Raw genomic sequence first — 21,376 nt, 5'->3', positions numbered from 1 at the left:
ACTTATTAGAATTCGATTTATTTTATTACTCTTGAATCAGTTTTTTCCAAAATTCTTAAAATGATAGACAACAACTAGCATTATGCAAATGGATATAAAACTGTAAATATTAATTCATAATAATTTATTATTATTATTATGCTTAGCCTCAATATTTACTTTATATTGTGTAAATGTGCTTTAAAAATATTACTAATAGTTTTATTTATGTCAAATATAAATAACTGTTATAAAGCTTTTATATGTTAATTTATAGTCTTCATTTTTAAAAAAAAAGAAATATGGCATACAGACCGAAACCACAGAAGTTCCAGTTAGACTGGTCTGACTAGTAAAGTGACAGTTAGTGGGCGGAGACAAAAAAAATGGCACCCTAAATCCTATATAGGTGCCTTTTCTTATAATTTATTCTTTATTTTCCTGACTTTATTTTCCTAATGTTTCCTAATTAATACACATAATTAAAAAAATATATAATAATAATAATAATAATAATAATAATAATAATAATAATTCGATTTTAAAAAATTGTTTATTTGTTTGTTGTTGTTGTTGTTAACTAGTGTTGTTTGGGGGAAGATGATTGTTTTACCTCATTGTCTCCTAAATTGTGTACATTTTGTAAATTCGGGGTTTTTTTAACAGTAAATATTTTAAACCTGAATGTAAAAAAAATGGACATTCGAAGATGATGATGATGATGATGTTATTATTATTAATAATAATACTATAACAATAATTAAGATAATTTAAAAAATATATTAGGAGCGCAAGGTGGCTTAGTGGTTAGCACGTTCGCCTCACACCTCCAGAGTCCGGGGTTCAAGTTCCACCATGGCCCTGTGTGTGTGTGTGTGTGTGTGTGTGTGTGTGTGTGGAGTTTGCATGTTCTCCCCGTTCTTCCTCCGGGTACTCTGGTTTCCTCCCCCAGTCCAAACACATGCATGGTAGGCTGATTGGCGTGTCCAAAGTGTCCGTAGTGTGTGAGTGTGTGTGTGTGATTGTGCCCTGCGATGGCTCGGCACCCTGTCCAGGGTGTACCCCGCCCTGTGCCCGATGCTCCCTGGGATAGACTCCAGGGTTCCCCGTGACCCTGAAAAGTAGTCAGCGGTATAGAAGATGGATGGATGGGGGGAAAAAATGCTATTTATTAGACAGCATCTAAATTAATATATCATTTCATTTTAAGTTACAAGGAAAAAAGACAGAAAATTGAAAAGAATCTAGGTGTGTATAAATAATTTATGCATGAATGTGTTAAATTGTGGCGCGTGACGGGGGGCCAATCTCAAATGGTTCTCACTGCCATTATAGGCTCACTATGTAGTGTATAAATTAGTTGATTTTGCAGTCTATCTAGGCTCTTAATGGCTTTGTATGAGCTTATTATTTGAGTGTGTGAGTGAGCGCATGCGCAATGTTACCGCGTGCCGTTTGGTGGCGCAACTGAGGGGGCAAAACACGGAAGAGTTCATTCAGAGTGTGTGAGAGTGTGTGTGAGCACCAAAATCTCGTCTAGTAGACAGAATTCCCAAGTCCTATACGGACGGGCTCCTGCTTTTTATTTATTTATTTTTTTTATTTTTAAAAATTTTTCCTCTCAGGAACATGTTCCAGTAAAGTTTCTCCAAATGCGCGTTGGCACTTTTTCCGCGTCTCCCGGTGGCCTGAAGTTGAAATGTTCGCCGAAAAATCATTTTATGGACTGGTTTTCGTGTGTGTAACAGTTTACCCGCTTACACTCGCCGAGAAACCCGGTAAGTTGAGCAGAAAGGGCGAATGGAAACAAAATAACCGGCTGCAGAATGAACACAGTGTTGCGTTCAATAAGCTAACAACCCAACACACAGTGTTACTAAGTATCAATGCGTGTACTCTGGGTCACAGAAAAGGATAAACATGTCCCCGAGACTAACGTGAAACCATTAACTAGTGCTAGCTACGTCCAAAACTGCAAACTAACCTAGTAATTAGTGCGTGAAAATAAAACGCGTTGAGGAGTTTTAAACGTTCAACGCGTTTGTCTCCTAGTCATTGTGTAGTTTTGCGGAATATCATGTTATTCGAGTAGAAAATAAACATGTTCTAGGTCAAAATCTTGTCGCATGAACATGGACAAATCCCAAATAACTCCCTACTCGCTCTATTTCTCCATATCGACGTGTTATAATGCGAAATAATGGCTTTAAAGCTCCCTATATAGTGCACTAGGGGTTTATTTAGGACTTGTCGTGGAGTACTTTTGACGTTTAGATGTTAAAATGTCTCCCCCCCCCCCCCCCCCAAAAAAAAAAAAAAAAAAAAGAGCAAAGTTACTTTTATCTCAGAGAGAATGAATTTCTAAAGTGATGTTTTTGAGTTTTAATTCTGGAAAAATATTTGACTGGTGAAATGCTTCTATTGCTAGTGGACTAAACATAACATTTGGGGGAAAAGATAAACTGTGCAGCTTGCTTGCTAATGTTTACATTGTGTGTTTGAGTTAGAAATGTTCCTAATGTTGAACAGAGAAATTTTTTTGTTTGTTTGTTTGTTTTTAAGGCTCAGGTTTTTTTTTTCATTACAAATGGATTAAATAACCATTTGGTAGGAAGCGTGAATTTATATATATATATATATATAGGCTATATTTCATGACATTTCATAATTTGTAAAACTTTTGAGCTTGTTTTTCATGCTATTCAGTGCTTACTTTGTTTTTCTTCAGCGTCTTTGTTTGTTTTTGTCTGCTCATGTATTTATCCGTTTATTCATGTGTCATATTGTGAGTCTTAACGGTGTTGGAACATTTCCTGAATGTTTTTTTTTTTTTTTTTTTAAATCTGTACAATTTCTGTGAAGATTTGCTTCATGAAAAGCGGTTCATTTTGATGTGGGGTTGAGGGATATGACGAGGTTCATGAGGGGTCAGTACAGTACTTGTTTACTTAGTGGTCAGACTTGCGTTGATATTTTTGTACCAATCATGATGTAGTTTCCCTTCGTTTTCCTCGCATAATACTTTGTTTTGTAAACATTGAGCACAAACTCGACGAATTTTATGTATATTTTTTAACAATATGGCTGCAGTGTTTAGTTGGCAAAATTTCAGCAACATGAAATATCGTGACAAATCGTCTTCAGGTACAGCGATGCGAAGTTCTCCGTTATACCGTCCTAAATATCGTGAGACAAATCGTTTTCGGGTCCAGAAATGTGACATTTCCGACTAAATTGTCGTAAATATCGTGATGCAAATCATCTTTGGGTCCGGCGATGTGATATTTTCCACCATCTCGTCCACTACTTTAGTGCCACGTTCTGTTTACACTTAGTCTTATCATCTTTCTACTAATCACGCAAGACGGCGAACGAACCATGCAGCCGTTGTTTGTTTTCTTGTAGGCACGCGGTCACGCACCTGTTCCAGGTTCCACTTTTGATTCCAGTGCGATATCGGAGTTCAGAGGAACCGATACTGGTCCGATCTGAAATCTGATACCTTCTCAGGAACGAGTATGTGAAAACCCGAACGGCGTAATGGCGTCGTCACACATCTTCCAGCATTAAATATATCCTATACAGACCCAGGAACCTTGCGATACATATTTCCCAATCTGTAGCGCAAAATATACCCGCTTCGATTGTTGAGTTTGTACAGTCCGCGCACGATACGGCTGCGGTTCGTTTGTGTTGGAGTGCGTACTTCTGTACTGCTGCACTGTTGCGGTTTGTTCGATGCTTATACTGTCTCTCGTGTGTTCTAGGAATGACTCAGAATCGTTGCTCTGCTGCTTTATACGTAAACGAATAAATAATTACACTACCAATTATGCAGTCCTAGCTATCGTAGGTTGAGCCTAGCATGTGTAGTGATCTACTACACGTGGGTCGATAAAAATCGATACCCGACATTAGCTGATGTCTGGGTTTCATCGTCATTGATTACTGAGCTCTCGTCTCTCAGCACTACTTGGAGTTAATTGACCGACAGCCGAATTTGCGATCACTCGGTGAGAAATCACGTACTTCCTGCCTTCTAATTTATGCGCTTAACTTTCTGTTTTCCTTCATATTTTTTCCCCCCCAGTGCCCCAGCTGGCCTCCCTTTCGAGTTTTCTCCCTGTATCTTGTTCAGCGAACGTCTAGCAGATTTGTAGCGACAGTCGCCTCGCCCGAACACGTGCAAGTCGTGATTTATTGATTATTTTCCTATAACAGAAATTTTATGTCGTGGTCCACACTTACACGGTCTTTTTTAGCTCATGACATCGGCGCTCGCTCACCTGCCACCAGGTGTGGCTTTCCTGTTTGCACTTTTCCATTTGTCTCTCTCTCACTCTCTGGAACGAGCTCACGAGCACGTCTGGCTTCGGTTTATTCGAGACCACAGAGGCCACTGTGTGTCCACTAAGATACACAATGACGTAATGCAGCGTAGGTAATGTGCTGTTAGTTTTACACCTCAAAGCTGCACTGTGTTCTGGGCTTAGAGGTGTGTCAGTTTGGAAGTATTTCTCACTGTAGTGGAAGAACTGTAAGAATGTCCCTAAATGCCATGGTTCATCGTGATCCATTAGTAATTTGCTCCTAGAGGGGGAAAGCAGTGCTTAAAAGTGGATTTGTTGTTGTTTGCATCAGTGCAGTAATGTAATAATATGATGCTAATATTTCAGTACTGATATCTTACATGGGTCTTTCAGTCACGAGTGTGTTCCGTGCATAGAGGATGAGATTTACACCACTGCAGTCGGACGGAAACCCCGCTACAGATGCTTGAGCCGTGGGAAACGTGCATGTGATACACACACACGCACTATCCCCTCACCCGTGAGAGCCTGTCCCATGTCCTGCGCTCATCCCGAAGACCTGCTGCTCCCAGCAGCTGACCATCCCAAAAGCAGCCTGTGAATACTCCGGAGGAGTCGCATTCCTCTCCTCACTGCCGCGCTCAGCCTCGAGTGTACGTCTGCGGCGTCCGCGCCGTGTTGCGACTCGCCTCGCTCGGACCAGGCAGGCACGTATCGGAGTCCTGTCGTGGATGTTGCTTTAACATGCAGCTTGTCCGTGGAATTATTCAGGATCTCGTGTTAAATCTGTATCTTGTGTGTCTCATCGGTTATGTAGTAACAATATGTTCATGACACAAATCTCTATTAGGCTCACGTTTGGGTTGCATATACAGCCGGTGTGGTGGGAGTCATCGAAAATGAAATGACCGACCTTGTGTCCAATCTCCACGTCCAACTCAGGATGGAGGCTGTAATTAGCTGCAGCGGAATATTTGGGTATGCGCAGTTTTGAGGGAAATGGGAACGAATAGCGATACCACTAGTTTATATTTATTCTCCAACCAGCAACTGTAAATTTATTGTTGTCCTTTTTATTAGCTGGGAAAGTAGTGAAGTGTACTCGATACTGAAGTGTATGAAAAGCTGAACTCCTACCGAAGTTTACCTGTTACTGAAGTGTACAGGATACTGAAATATATGGAATGCTGAAGTGTACGGGCTCCCCAAGTGTACAGGATACTGAGTGTATGGAATGCTGAAGTGTATAAGGTACTGAAGTGTACGGGACGCCGAAGTGTACGGGACGCCGAAGTGTACGGGACGCTGAAGTGTACGGAATGCTGAAGTGTACGGGCTCCCCAAGTGTACGGAATGCCGAAGTGTACAGGATACTGAAGTATATGGAATGCCGAGGTGTACAAGATACTGAAGTATATGGAATGCCGAAGTGTACAGGATACTGAAGTATATGGAATGCCGAAGTGTACGGAATGCCGAAGTGTACAGGATGCCGAAGTATATGGAATGCTGAAGTGTACGGGCAACTGAGGTGTACGAGCTCCTCAAGTGTATGAAAAACTAAGGTGTCCAGAATACCGAGGTGTTTGAGACGCCGAATTATAAGGAATGCTGCGCCCCTACATTAAATACAACATAGGATTGTCGTTACATATCAAAGAAATGTTGAAATGTGATTAGGCTTTCACTTAATTGTCCCAATCGTGCAAAGAATTGCACCGTGAGGAATAATGGCGCTTAGTTTGAAGCACGTTGTGGTAATACTGATGACGCATACACATGAAGGATGTTTTTCCCACGGTCTTTAAAGCTATCGGCTCAAATACTCCCCGTTAAAGTGCATTTTGGATGTCCGGTAGAGTAGGGCTGGGCGATGTGGCGATATATATATTCTTGATATTTTGATCCATTATTTCACAATGTGATCTGCTACTGCAGTCTGAGCTGTTCTAGAAAATTCATCACTACCATCTAAACTGTATAATCGCACACACCTGGATAGTAGGTGCCTCTATTTGAGGAAACTGTTTGTTGTGTGTTCTCCTCAGAGGATGGTTGTGGCCAGTCGGATCTGGGTCCACAGAGTGGTCTCCTGTCCTCGAAGAACTATCCGGACGAGTACCCCAACAACTCGTCGTGTGAGTGGAAGATCCGCGTCCACAGCAGCCTCAGGATCGTCCTAAAGTTCGAAGATGTCTCCATTGAGGGAGTGGACTGTGAGACAGACTATTTGAAGGTCCTAAAGGAGAACCATGGGACGACTTTTGGTAAGCGAACAGTGTTTTAATTCGATGTGACCTTTTATTTGTAGCTAACTGCACTGATGTGGTCATGAAGTGGATGAGAAATGTTGTGCAGTATTTCCAACCAATCTGAAATATATATACGCAGGCGATAAACTCCGCAGAAGCTCCTCATACTTTCACCGGATGTTATGCGATGGGGAACGCCGCACATATACCGTACGCTCGGCATGGATACAGACGGTCCTGGGTTTGAATCTGGTTACTGAGCCGTTGAGCAAGTAGCGTGCGATATGATTTTGCAAGGTTCCAGACTCGTACATCCTGTCATTTTTAGACTTTTAAGACATGTTTCTGTAGTGAGTTGCCTAAATACTTCCAGGGTTGGTCAGAGAGAAACCAGGGCTGTTCCCAGATTCTGACTCGGAATTCCTGCTTAGCGGGTTGAAGTGAGCAGGTTAAAATTCCCTGTGTGGATAAATGCATTCCCAACTGAGTCGAGTTTATTTGCCGTATCAGTTGAACTTTATTAGATGTAAACTGCTTGTGGAATGCGTTGCGTGACGCTGCCTTTCTGCTGATTTGAGCCGTTAAACTTGTTTTGCTAGTTGTCCAAACAAAAGGAGATGATGCTAGTCCTGTACATGCCATCACATCATGTGATACTCTGTCCTACACTAGCACTTCCTCATTAGGAACAAATTGTGCGTTGTTTTTTGGAAGACATCGCTTCCATCCCCCCCCCCCCCCCCCCCTCCACTTTTTTACAACCTACATTTGAGGACATTCTGCTGTTGCCTTTGCTTTTCAGCAAGGTAACACAGTATAAATAGCTCCATTGTGCGGATGGTGTGTTGATGAGATCCGCACATGTTAAGACATTGTGCTTCTATTTTAAAGAGTAAGATGGGAATTTCACCAGGTGTGGTGGAAGTCATGTTGTGTAATCGGAACTGTGTTCATTTGGCAACAGTGCACAGAATTGCACCACGTCGGTGTGAAAGTGTGCAAACTCCTGTTCTCATGTAGCGCTCTGGCAGACTCCACGGGCCACGTTATCTTGATATGGGAAACTTTTGAAAGTGAAACGAGGATGCTCCATCCCTGACTGCCTCTGAATGGCGGACGCATGGTGACGTCTAATAATAGTTCAACCGTAGGAAATCTTTTAAATTCGGAGCCTGTATGATCTCACAGAGTGTATTTAAAATGTTTACACACATCTCACGAAAAACAAGATGGCTTATCACCCAAAGAACACCATATGCATGGTGAAGCATGGTGGTGGCGGCGTCATGTTCTGAGGATGTTTCTCTTCAACTGGGACTGGGGCTTTATTCAAGTTAACGGGACTCATGGATCGCTCCAAATATCAATCTATTTGGGCAAAAATAAATGAATAAAAGGCCTTTGATAATCAGTTGAAGATGAAGAGAAAATTCACCTTCTAGCTCGATAACGAGCCACATTCTGGCAAGAGACATCCATTGATTGGGAGGATTCTGTACAGATTTTGTTTGACCAATCAGTGATCTGATTTCTAGCTTTGCCCATGTGTCAGTATTTGTTTTTCTGGTACCCTGATGAGATATATGGGACACATGGTGATGGATATAAAAGCAGAACGTAGAATCACGGTTCAAGTACGGTGAAATCGGCTCTGTCCGATGAAAAAGTGCTACTATACTCTTCAAGACACAGCTTGACGAGAGAAGTGAAATTTCAGTCCAGCGTGTCAGAGGATATTGGACAACTCCTGGTGAACCAGTCTTCAGTCATCCCTCGATCATGCGATTACTCTTTTTCCTGAAGGACGCTGCGTGTTACTCACACCAGGTTTCACAACATGAGCATATGAGGAAATGAGTTTGTGAATTTCTGTACATTACCATACAGATTTATACTTTATATCTACTCATATTTACGACAAAGAGACCAGTGCTCGTTAAATATCATATCATGGATTTCGCCGTCATGTCACTGTACATCAGATCTATATCACTTCACAGCACATCCGGCCCTTTACGGAACTATTGTCTAACCCCGCCGGTCCTTCAGTCAGGCTCCTGCTTCTGACAAAAGACCATTCATTATTTCATGGCCGCTCTGAAAGGTTAGGAGGAAGAGACGGTTCAGGTGACGACGTGCAGTGCGGCAGGGCTTTATGAAGCTGAAAATGGAGAACGGACTGAAATGAAGAGCGACGTGGCCATATAGAGGGATCGGGGGGGGGGGGGGGGGGGGGGGGGCTTGTCTGTGAAACACCAGCTCTTCGCTTGTCCGCTCTGCCAAATAGATGAAGCTGTGAGCGTCTTCGCTCAGGGGTTTAAGTTAAGAAAATGAAACGCTGTACAAGAATTCAGAAAGTATCCGCTGCGGTTTTATAACAAGCTTAGTTACAGCTAACAACACTTTGTTTATTTACAGGCCTGGCTTCAGTTTTGCAAACATTACTGACATTAATGCCTAATTATAAAAAAAAAAAAAGATTAAATACTAATCCTAGCGACTAGGAAGCGCTTAACCAGCTCCCCCCCCCCCCCCCCCCCCCCCCCCCCCCCACTATAATGATGGAACATGTACACGATGCATGTGTCGGGCGACGCCCGTTTCTTCGCCCTCGGCTCAGAAACATGGCCGACGCCGTCATCAGTATGCGATGGTTAGGGGGTCGTGATAGGACGATGGGTATTACACACTGTCTCCCACAAGCCCGGTAACGGGAATAAAATACTCCTTTATCTACAGGTGATAACAGGAAGTGGATCGACCTGCAGGATGGCGGATAATATTTCTAACTCCGTGTCTGTTGTGTGTTAGTGTACTGGCAGTATTGCGGCGAGCCGAAATCTCACCCCAGAGTGACCAGCCAGCCTCTTTACACAAACGCCAGCGAGCTCACGGTGAGCTTCCGCTCCAGCCGTCACTCCTCAGGCAGAGGCTTCCGGCTTTCCTACAGCACAGTCAACCACACAGGTAGGCCAGACGTCTTTCACCCTCTTGCACGCTTCACATATGCAGCGTTTAGTCATTTCTCCTCGTCCTCGCTGCGGTTGTTTAGGCAGGTGATGACGCAGCAATCGCACTCGGGACCAAAACAAACCAGATCGGGAGCATGAGACCGAGGTGTGGTTCAATTGCAGTGAGGAAGTGATTCGACTCTGAATCGACTCGGATGCAGGAAGCGAATCAAACATGCCTTGTGTTTTGGTTTGCAATTTTTTTGTCTCTTTTTGTTTTGTTTTTTTTGGAGAGTTCCAAGCTGCTAAACCGAGCCAAACGACTCCAAATACGCCGCAATACACAAAATATTAGAAACGAATCGTTTTATAGAATTTTTCGATTATTTGTTTAACACTGGCTCCGCGTTCACGCCACTCAGGGTCATTTTTGTAACGTCTCTATGGAAGAAGAGTTTTCTCTTCTTTTTTTTTTTTTTTTTTTTTTTTTTGTTTGTTTGTTTTTTGTTTTTTTATGTTGAAAACAAAACTAAATCAAATAGGATGATTTAGCAGAATGATCAGATTCACTGAAATCTAGCACACGGTGTCCACCATTTATTTTCTTCTGTTTATTTTTATCTGGCTTGTTTGTTTGTTTTCAGTCTTGATTGGATCTTAAAGCAGGTTACACTTGTTAAGTCGGACTAAGCCTCGGCACGTCCTCACCGTCTCTTCGCTCAGCATGTCCCGACATAACACACCGCTCTCACCCGACGCGAGGTGCTTATCCACTCCCATGCTTTATCAATGCTGGTGTGTGTGTGTGTGTGTGTGAAGGTGTTTTCAACCCAGATGTGGTAAAGGAAGCAGGCTGTTCATCCTGTTGTGATGACGTGTGTGTGAGTGTGTGTTGTGTGCGTGTCCTGTTGTGCCTCCTGCTGTTTGTTGAGATATCCCTGGTTTTCCGCTGAGGAGACATTTCTGAGCTTCTCTTATGATCCCTCATTGTGTTTGTGTCCCCCCTGTGCTTTTCCTCCTCAGAGCTGCTGACGTGCACAGACAAAGGCAGCCATTTCTCCCAATCCCACTACAGGTAACTGTTTTTACTGTTTATTAAACATCCCAACCCCACGGTTTACTTTAAATCTCAACCACCTTTGCGTCACTTAACGTAGGAGGAACAACGCCATGAATAAAACATGCCGTGTATGGCGCACCGTGTTATCTGTCATGTATTTCATTACATGTTCATTTCTGTAAGGACAAAGAACTGACTTGACGTACAAGTGAGGTGTGTTTCAGTCACCGTTTTTCTGTGGCTCAGTCTCCGATGTTGTTGTTTTGACTAGCGAAATCAGTCTAGCTATAATTCACTATAGATGCTGACTACATGCAGCTAATGCAGCAGCAGCGTTAGAGCCGGTGTAGTGAGCATCCGTAGTGAACAGGAAGTCATTTGAAATTCAAGCTTCAGCACAACTCCTGAAATTAATATAAACAAACCTAAACTAGAAGGCGCTCAATTTTCACCGTCTCTGGTTTGTTATACTCTCTCTCTATCTCTCTCACTCTCTCTCATTTCCTTCCAGTCTCTTTTTATCTCTCTCTGTCCTCTTCTCTCTTTTTTCGTTCTGTCTCCCTCTAATTCAGTCTTTTTCTCTGTCCCTCAGTCTTTCTTTCTTTCTGATTCTCCGTCTCTCTGTCTCTGATGTTCTGTCTTTGTCCCCCCCCCCCTCTTTGTCTCTCTCTGTCTCTGTCCCCCTCTCTTTTTTTCTGTCTGTCTCTCTCTGACTCGCTCTTTCTCTCTGTCCCTCGGTCTTTCTTTCTTTCTGATTCTCTGTCTCTCTATCACTCATACTCTCTCTGTCTCTCTCCATCTCTCTCGGTCTCTGTCCCGCACTCTGTCACTCTTTTTCTCTCTGTCTCTATCTATCTGTCAGTCTCTCTCTCTCTCTCTCCGCCATCTCTCTTTTTTTTTTCTTCCTTTCTCTCAGTCCAGATTGTCAGTGTTTGTTGGTCTGAATCCCTCAGACACTTTTGCTTTCATCCTCCGCACTCATAAATTAACTCCCTAGCACTTGTTGATTTTCTGCCACCTTGTGTGTTTGTATTTGTGTGTACGGGTGTGTGTGCGGGCTATAATTAGCCGAAGTGTAAGCAGCTACTTTATTGTTGTCTCCTGCCGTAGGAAGTTCTGTCCTGCCGGATGTGGAGCTGCAGAGGGTGACGTGGCCGGAGACGTTTCTCAGGGCTACAGACACGTGAGTGCAGCTCTTATTGTTCTGCATTTCATCAGAGAGGAGATGAGGAGTGTGACGGGACGTCCCCAGGGAGTACTTTCCCCCCTACTGAGCAGGGTCGGGGGTAGGGAAGGGGGGGGGGGTTTATTTATGAGCAGGCAAAACAGGTTGGAGTTGGAGATGAGTGGCAGGATGGAGGCTTCTCTGAGCAGGAGGTCTGGGATGCTTTTGGTTAGAGAATAGAGGCTGGGGGAAGGAAAGCCCGGTGCTGGTCTCATTGTGTTTCATTGTGTGTGACAGCTCAGTGAGAAGTATCCGAGAGGACAGGGAAGTGTGTGTGTGTGTGTGTGTGTGTGTGTGTGTGTGTCCACATGCAGTAAATGAAGTGTCCAGCCTTCATTGTTCTCATAGTTACCTCAGAAATTCAGGCTGAACCGTGAGTATCAAGCAGTAATTAACATCTAAATGCAGACCTTCAGTACTTTTTTGACTGAGAAGGTGCTTTTTATTTTACTCCAGCTCCCATTCTGTGGTTAACGTGACTTCTTGGCATAAACGGGAACATGATGCCGGACAAAATGAGCCTTTCTGGTTCCCTATGTTTGGACCGTTTGTTGTAACGACGTGGGAGAGTTTGAATTAAAGACCAACTTTCCTGCCAGTTCGCACCACAAAAAAATCTTCAGTCTCAGCTTCCTCCACGTTCGCTGTGTTTGTGTATTTTTGACGTCTCCTGGTTCCGTCACACAACTCGTGACACTTTTATTATTCCACACAACGCTCGTGGTCCTTCCAGTCCAGTGGAAACGCTGAACAGGAACTCATCCTGGAATGGTGTGGTGTTTTGTTTTTTGGTTTTTGTTTGTTTCTTTGTTTGCAGATTTTTACCCACATAGTTTGGGGTTCTGTTTGCCTTCATGTCCTCCTTAGAGTCCTGGAGGGATGAGATAATGTCAAGGGTGCAGTCAAGACATGATGATTCAGCCTGTGGGGTCTCGAGCGAGGTCTTGATGTTGCGTAAGGATCAAAGCTTGTCTTTTGTGAACAACATGCCCGCTAATATTAAGTGAGATGAGCGACACATTTCATATTGTGATGTACTTGACTTGATGAGATGTCACGTGCTTTCCGACTAGGAAATCCAAGTCCATGCGGAATTTTTGTTAATGGTCCGAAAAATAATAAACGGAGGTTGGAAGATCCCGTTATCAGGGACATTGGACATTTTTGAACACGTTAAACGTTTTAGAGCAAGGCGGAGAATAGGAATCGGCGGAATGAGCGTATCGGGAGAAAACGGGGTACAAAAGTAGGCCTCATTTAGACCCTGTTTACGCTAGTGCGTTTTCGTTTTTAAACGAAAACGTGCTTCGTCCACGTCGGCGTCTCCGCTGCGTAACAGAAACGATCTCCGTCCACACGACTCGACCGAAAACGCATGGCACGTGACCGTTCATGCACACCGGGCACGCGCGTACAAGTGTAAACAGGAAGCTGGTTGCTAGTCACCGGAAAGCACAACAAGCCGGCGTTCCGTGTAGGACTTGCGCCACTTGAAATGAGATTTGTCGGTGATCGCTCTAATCGTAGCTCGCCTCCTGCGCATGTACGCAGCTGCATTATTATAAAATACAGAATTTTAACTGCACAACGGCTGCAAAGAATGACGACAAAGCCAGCGAGTCTTGCGGTTCTGTCTCCGTGTTGTCGCGTATATAATCAATGCAGCGTAACGATCATATGCTAGGGGCTTGACGAATCAGGGAAGGATACGCGATGATCCAGAACACCCAATCAAGCGGTGAATGTGGGCGGAGCCATGCCTTCGTCCTGCCTTTTGGTCCGTTCACACAGAAACACGAGCACAGAGTTTTCAAACTAATACGGGGTCTCCTGCGTTTCCGAAAGTCTCGAGTAGTGTGGACGACAGGCGTAACCGTAGCAACAGTTACGCGTTTTAAAACGAAAAGGCACCAGTGTTAACAGGGCCTGAGCGATTAGACTCTAGCTGGCATCCTAGGTACGGGTGTCGACTCTCTTCACACTCACAGGCAGCGTGGCTGATTTTATCTCTCACTGGCTTTTGTAAAAAAATAAATAAAAAGGCGGGTGGAGCTCAGAGCTGTTGGGTTACACGCACAGGTTTCAGATGTGGCTAACGCATACATAACAAACACGCACAAACAGAAACCGTCATGGTTGATCAAATCCCGCCTCGGTGCTCCTAAATGCCTTCGTTCACTGTCTAAACGAAACTAGCGTACGGCGTAAGAGCTCGTCTTTGTGTAAACACGACTGATCAAAGTCCTGTTAGTCACATCGTGTTAACGAGCTGCTCTGGGCGAAGGACTGATACAAACAGAAGGGTGGGTGTGAGCAAGCTTGTGCGGGATTCGCTTCTGCAGACAGCGGGAATAACGGGGGTAATTACTTATAAACCTTAAACCCATTATGATCGATAGCTCTGTGTTAGCGCGGTCAAATTAATGAATCGATCAGCTACAGAAATGTCTTTGAGAATCGTGACGTTGCGAAAGTTTCAACACGTAATTGAGAGTGAAAGACTTTCAGGGGCGTCGTTCTCATCTGAGGGGCTAGAAAAAGATTTAGTAAAAAAAAACAACAAACATCAGCTCTGAAATCTGTAATCCGACTGTGGAGAGTTTCTGGCCCTGGACGGTGGATTAATGATCAGGTTCATGAGGCAGCTGTTTCCGGTGATTAGACACGACGCGTGCGTTGTTACCACATCCCGCTAATGAAGAGTCTGATGTAGAGCAACTGAGAGACGGTATAACAGACGGAGAAAACACACGGAGCTAGACAGGTGGAGCTGCAGATTAGGGATCAGGCCACTGGAGCCAGATTAAAAGCTCCGGTTCTAGCTCATGATGAAAGTCAGCGTAATGTCTGCTGATGGGTGGAAAGTCTGAGGTTATTACTTTGTTCGCAGGTTTGCAGTAGGTGTGTTTGAGAGAGAGTGAGTGTGTATAGTGTGTACATGTATAGGTGTGGCTGGGTGGGTGTTTAAGAGTGTGTATATGTAAATATATAAATATATATATAATATATATAAAATAAATAACGTGTATGTGTGTGCTTACACGTGTGTTCTGTGTCTCATGGTTCTTGGTTCCAGACGTCAGTTCTGTGTAAAGCCGCGGTCCACGCAGGAATCTTTCCGGACCAGTTCGGGGGAGAGATCACAGTGGAGGAGCAGCATGGACTTCGTTACTACGAGTCGGTCCGGGCCAACGGCATCCAGTCCAAAACGTGAGTCTACTTCAGTGATCTTCATGAAAACTGTTCAGACGGGGGTCGGGCAGTGCAGTGTGTCTCACGTGCAGTTTAACACGTGACCTCGTGGCCTGTGTTACAGAAATGATTCAGTGTTTTATCTGTAGTGCGTGTGTCAGGACGACAGACACGACTTACACCCGTCCCCCTTTTTTTAATTATTTATTTAATTTGGTTACTCTCAGCTGTGAACGACTGTGGCGTCATTGGATCATTGGGATTCATTCTTTCTTTCTTTCTTTCACACACACTTTTCTTTCTTTTTCTGGTTTTGCTCTTCTTTCCCCCAGTCTTCCTTTTATACATTTTATCTTTTGTGTTTCCTGTCTTTCTTACTCTTTTTCTTTCCCTCGTTCTAGTCTTTATTCTCTCTCACTTTCTCCTTCTTGCTTTTTATTTATTTATTTGTTTGTTTGTTTATTTTACTGTTTTACCCTTCTTTTCCCCATTTCTTCCTCATTTAAATTCTTTACTTTTTTGGTTGCTGTTTTATGTACTCCCTCTTCCTTTTCCCCTCTCTCCCTCTCTCTCTCTCTCTCTCTCTCTCTCTCTCTATCTCTGTTACACATACATATATAAACCCTTTTTTTTTTTCCTTTTTCCCTGTTTTTATTTGTTTTTCTTTCTTTCTCTCATCCTATCCCTTTCTTTCCCTGTCTCTCTTGTAGCCATTTGTCTGTTCTCTTCTCAGTACAGAGAACGATGTAAAGCTCTTGTCTGTTGTAATCACACATGCTTGACAGTTGCTGTGGATAGAAATGAGGTTAAAAAGCTGCAGGTTTTGTAAAGGCTCTTTACAGTCAGTGTGTGGGGAATGTGTGTGGTTACACTGCTCAATATCGGCTACAGTTAAACGCCACACTTAGTGTGATGACAGGAACAGTTCATATTGTTTATTTATTTATTTATTTATTTCTAAAAAGGAGGATTTATTGCATCTTTCTCGTTAGCGTTCGGTGTGCGAGTGTGGACATGTTCTCTAGAGACGCATCCTGATTTATCAGTGCATCGCTTTCTTACTGCTGCTGGTGAGACGGGATTTGACGGGCCAGGCGTTGCCTCATACGAGGCGTGTTTTGTTTGGAGTAGAGCTGTGCCACAGATTTGCTCAGCAGTTTATCCTTTTATTTTGTGTATCCGGAGCTGGCAGCCTGTTCCCTGGAGCGGTGACGATCTAAACAGGACAGGAGTGTTGAAATGAGACTGCGGTAATCATGTGGTGCGTTGGGAACGCGTCTCACCTTCTATCGCTTCGCCCTCGAGGTTCGTTACGCACCGGCTCCTTCAGAAATGACCTCATCGGTGCCCATTGTGGATTTTCACCAAAAGATCTTACTTTTAGGGAATGACGGAGTGGGAAAACAGCATGTCATGGAACGTGAATGCATTTTCTTTTATCCACAGTATTTATTAGGATTAGGACAGTGTTGTGCTTTACAGCAGGATAACTGAGCGGCGGGGCTTTCCATTTAGTACTTTGTCTTTTCTTGCACAGTTCTCCATTCTGAGTGGTCAGAAAGTGTTGATTAATCTTCTATAACAGCAGAGAGTTGTTGCATGGTGGACAGTCCAAATGATCCGAGGCTAATAATTAACAGGTTTAAAAATAGCTTTGTTCCAATATGGGTTTTTTTTTTTTTTTTTTTTGCCATGGGAATATCTTCAGTACAGAGGAAGCACTTTCAGGTTTCTCAGGATTAACTCGGTATTAAATGTGACCATAAATGGATAAAAAGTGTGACGTGTCGTTCTTTAATGAATGGAAAAATTGTAACTGTTTCCCGTTCACTTCAGCGTTCCCGTACATTTCAGCATTCCCGTACACTTTAGTATTCCCTACACTTCAGCGTTCCCGTACACTTCAGTATGCCCTACACTTCAGCGTTCCCGTACACTTCAGCGTTCCCGTACACTTCAGCGTTCCCGTACACTTCAGCGTTCCTGTACACTTCAGTATTCCCTACATTTCAGCGTTCCCGTACATTTCAGCGTTCCCGTACACTTCAGCATTCCCGTACACTTTAGTATTCCCTACACTTCAGCGTTCCCATACACTTCAGCGTTCCCGTACACTTCAGCGGTCCTTACACTTCAGCGTTCCCGTACATTTCAGTGTTCCCGTACACTTCAGTGGTCCTTACACTTCAGCGTTCCCGTACACTTCAGCGGTCCTTACACTTCAGCGTTCCCGTACACTTCAGCGTTCCCGTACACTTCAGCGTTCCCGTACACTTCAGCGTTCCCTACACTTCAGGGTTCCCTACACTTCAGGGTTCCCTACACTTCAGCGGTCCTTACACTTCAGCGGTCCTTACACTTCAGTATTCCCTACACTTCCCGTACACTTCAGGATCCTGTACACTATCCCTCTGAATGCTTTTTAATGTTGCTTATAAATTCTTATTTATATATCTATATTCTAGATTTCTGCGGATGAAGGTTTCCGTTTTGGGACTTCTGTTCCAAGTTCTTCCAAAATCTAAAACTGAGCTCGTACTGAATCGATTGTTTCCTGCAATGGTTTAACTCTTGTGTTATCAAGAGTTCAACAAAACTCTTTTTTTGTTTGTTTGTTTGTTTGTTTGTTTGTTTGTTTGTTTTGTGTTTGCTTTTGTTTTGTTTGTTTTTTTTAATTTTTTTTTTTTGAGCCTGACTAATCTCTATAGTGTGTGTGTGTGTATATAATTTGAGATTTGTAAAATCAGTATATAAATGAGTTGAAATGATTCTCTTGCCAAAAGAAACTCGAGCTGTGAAATGTGTGGCCTGTGTTCGGATGAGTTTCCTGTCATCACTGAGACAGATTTCTATTAGAAGCGAATCCGCTCCGAGAGGATCGGATCGATGATGCAGGCTGTCCAGGGACGGCTTTACGCTTGGTGAAACGTTAGGATCGATATGATTTCAATAATCATAATCATCTTTCCCAGGATGGCATGTCTGAAGCGAGTACAGCGCTTGTGCAGATTTGCTGTTGCTCAGTGTAGCTGTGTGCTGGTGGCCAGTGATTAAGCCTGAGTCATCGTATTTATGCACGTGGAAAAAGAGTCGTCTCGCCGCCCTCCCCCCATCCCGATGTGCAGGGCTCCACTCCAGCGTTACTGCTAGGAATGATGAAAAGGAAATGGCAGCCAGGACGCCTGTGAAAATGGCACGTTCCTTAAGTAATAGCTGCGAGAGGTGCAATTTCCCACCATGCTCCCTCTAATTAGCTCCAACACAGCACTGTCAGGCAGCTTGGCTTCACCGCAGACGTGTGTGTAGGGTGGGGGGCTGCTGGGGCAGCAGGGGGTCTTTAGGAACAAAAGCCTCACTCGGTTTAGCAGTGATTTGGGAGTGGGACAATAGAGGATCTGCTCTTTACCCCCAGTGGGCGTTTCCCTTAATTTATCACTGTAATTATAATCACTGACTGATCTTTCTTTCTCTTTTCTCTTTTTTTCTCTTCTTCTCTTTCAGCGGCTCTTTGTCTGATATTCTCTTCACATTTGTCACCAATGGTAAGTGATTATTTTATTTTTTTGTTCTATAAGCACGTACAGTTGGGGAAATAAGTATCGGACGCGTCAACATATTTTTCAGTAAATATATTTCCTATGAGGTTATTCACGTGAAATTTTGAGCAGACATCAGTGATAATTCAAGAAATCCACACATATAAAGATTTCACAACATTAAAGACCATAAATGAAGTTATGTGTAATAAAGTAGAATGACACGGGGGGGAAAAGTATTGAACACGCTAAGGGAAAGCAGTTCTCTTAGGTAAGGTAAGGCAAGGAACCGGCTGAAATCCGTAAGTAATTATACCCGCTATCTGTGCAAGTTAATATCAGCTGGGTTAGTAACTGATGGTCTATAAAAAGGATTTTCGTTACCAAGGTGTCACACAGGAAACATCTCATGATGGGTAAAAGCAAAGAGCTCTCCCAAGACCTTCGCAACCTTATTGTTGCAAAACATATTGATGGAGGCAGATACAGACGTATTTCAAAACTTCTGAATCTTCCAGTAAGCACCACTGGGGCCAATATCCGTAAGTGGAAGCAACATCACTCCGTCATCAACCGGCCACGCACAGGAGCTCCTCGCAAGATTTCTGACCAGGGAGTCAGAAGAAAAGTCAGAAGAGTAGCCCAAGAGCCAAGGACCACTCGGAAAGCGCTCCAGAAACACTTGGAGGCAGCAGGTACCATCGTCACAGAGAAAACAATAGGCAATGCACTCCACTGCTCACGCTCACCCCGCAAGACTCCATTACTAAAGAAAAGGCATGCTAAAGCTCGTTTAAAGTTTGCTACAACTCATTTGGACAAGCCTATGAAATACTGGAGAGTGTAGTCTGGTCAGAGCAAAATTTAACTTTTTGGCTGTGATACTAAACACCATGTTTGGAGAAGAAATGGCACTGCACGTCACCCTAAAAACACTGTACCATCAGTGAAGTGTGGAGGTGAAGCATCATGGTGTGGGGCTGTTTTTCATCGTATGGTACTGGCAGACTTCATATAATTGAAGGAACGATGAATGGAGCCCTTTACCGGGAGATTCTTGAGAGGAATCTGCTGCCATCCACCAGGATGATGAAGATGAGACGTGGGTGGAGCTTCCAGCAGGACAACGATCCAAAGCATACAGCAAAGGAAACTTTTAATTGGTTTCAGAGAAAAAATATCAAGGTGTTAGAATGGCCGAGTCAATCACCTGACTCGAATCCAATTGAACAAGATTTAAAGACAATATGTTTAGAAGAATGAACCAAAATCACACCTGAATACTGCGGCCCATTGATTTCTTCATACAGGAAGTGTCTTGAGGCGGTCAGTACAAACAAAGGCTTCTCCGCGAAGTATTAAATACATTTCAGTTAGCGTGTTCAATAATTTTTTTTCCTGTGTCATTCCGCTTTATTACACAACTTTATTTATGGACTTTAATGTTTGGATGTCTTTATATGTGTGGATTTCTTGAGTTAATTCTGATGTCTGGTGAAAAATTCATGTGAATAGCCTCATTGGAAATACTGAAAAAGATGCTGACTCATTCAATACTTAATTCCCCCACTATGTATTTCTACTTTGTTCCCATTTGATGATGAATTACTTTCTGTCCCAAGAAATTCAGGTGGTGTGGAAATGCTTTGAAGCTGCTTTTAGCACATAAACTCCACAACCCTCTAAGCCCCGCCCACAAGACACGCCTCCAACTGCCTCACTTAGTGATTCATAATAGCATCAGCAATGACTTGTCTTCTGTTCTCTCTCTCTCTCTCCTCTGTGCTTTTCTTTTCTCTCTTTCCCACTTTCCTTTTTGTGCGTTTGACACTTTTTTTTTACCTACTCATCACTTTTTCAGTCTTTTCCTTTTCTCTCCCTGTCTTTCTTTCTGTCCTTCATTCCTTTCTTCATTCCTTCCTTTTTTTCTCCATTTCTTTCCTCTTTCATTCCTCTCTCCACTTCATTCCTCCTTCCTTCCTTCCTCTCTCCCCTTCCTTCATTCCTCCTTCTTTCCTCTCCCCCTTCCTTCCTTCCTCTCTCCTCTTCCTTCCTTCCTCTCTCCTCTTCCTTCATTCCTCCTTCTTTCCTCTCTCCTCTTCCTTCATTCCTCTTCCATTCCTCTCTCCGCTTCATTCCTCCTTCTTTCCTCTCTCCTCTTCCTTCATTCCTCCTTCTTTCCTCTCCCCCTTCCTTCCTTCCTCTCTCCTCTTCCTTCCTTCCTTCCTCTCTCCCCTTCCTTCATTCCTCCTTCCTTCCTCTCTCCTCTTCCTTCATTCCTCCTTCTTTCCTCTCTCCTCTTCCTTCATTCCTCTTTCATTCCTCTCTCCGCTTCATTCCTCCTTCTTTCCTCTCTCCTCTTCCTTCATTCCTCTTTCATTCCTCTCTCCGCTTCATTCCTCCTTCTTTCCTCTCTCCTCTTCCATCATTCCTCCTTCTTTCCTCTCTCCTCTTCCATCATTCCTCCTTCTTTCCTCTCTCCCCCGTCCTTCATTCCTCCTTCTTTCCTCTCTCCTCTTCCTTCATTCCTCCTTCTTTCCTCTCTCCTCTTCCTTCATTCCTCCTTCTTTCCTCTCTCCTCTTCCTTCATTCCTCCTTCTTTCCTCTCTGCTCTTCCATCATTCCTCCTTCTTTCCTCTCTCCCCGTCCTTCATTCCTCCTTCTTTCCTCTCTCCCCGTCCTTCATTCCTCCTTCTTTCCTCTCTCCTCTTCCTTCTTTCCCCTCTCCTCTTCCTTTATTCCTCCTCCTTTCCTCACCCCTTCCTTTTTTCCTCTCTCCCCTTCCTTCATTCCTCTTCCTTTCTTTCCTCTTTCTTTCTTTCCTCTTTCTTTCTTTCCTCCTCCTTTCTTTCCTCCTTCTTTTTTTTCTTT

General features: G+C 43.6%; 1 protein-coding gene across 2 annotated transcripts in view; it reads left to right on the top strand.

The window, feature by feature from the left end:
* The first annotated feature begins 1,466 nt into the window (after positions 1–1,466).
* Positions 1,467–21,376, top strand: part of dcbld1 (discoidin, CUB and LCCL domain containing 1) — a 33,511-nt gene continuing 13,601 nt past the window's right edge. The window contains exons 1-7 of one of the 2 annotated variants that reach the window (XM_017455958.3): positions 1,467–1,757; positions 6,338–6,556; positions 9,353–9,508; positions 10,516–10,567; positions 11,663–11,735; positions 14,854–14,987; positions 18,471–18,511. In XM_017455958.3, the coding sequence (XP_017311447.1) occupies positions 1,679–1,757; positions 6,338–6,556; positions 9,353–9,508; positions 10,516–10,567; positions 11,663–11,735; positions 14,854–14,987; positions 18,471–18,511 (754 nt within the window). In that variant the 5' untranslated portion in view covers positions 1,467–1,678. The remainder of the gene's footprint in view (positions 1,758–6,337; positions 6,557–9,352; positions 9,509–10,515; positions 10,568–11,662; positions 11,736–14,853; positions 14,988–18,470; positions 18,512–21,376) is intronic. The other variant, XM_017455959.3, reaches the window with a different exon arrangement.

The sequence above is a fragment of the Ictalurus punctatus genome, chromosome 25 (genome assembly GCF_001660625.3).
Source record: "Ictalurus punctatus breed USDA103 chromosome 25, Coco_2.0, whole genome shotgun sequence".
Classification (NCBI taxonomy): domain Eukaryota; kingdom Metazoa; phylum Chordata; class Actinopteri; order Siluriformes; family Ictaluridae; genus Ictalurus; species Ictalurus punctatus.
Note: the sequence above shows the minus strand (reverse complement) of the source record. Positions and strands in the feature narration are given on the sequence as shown.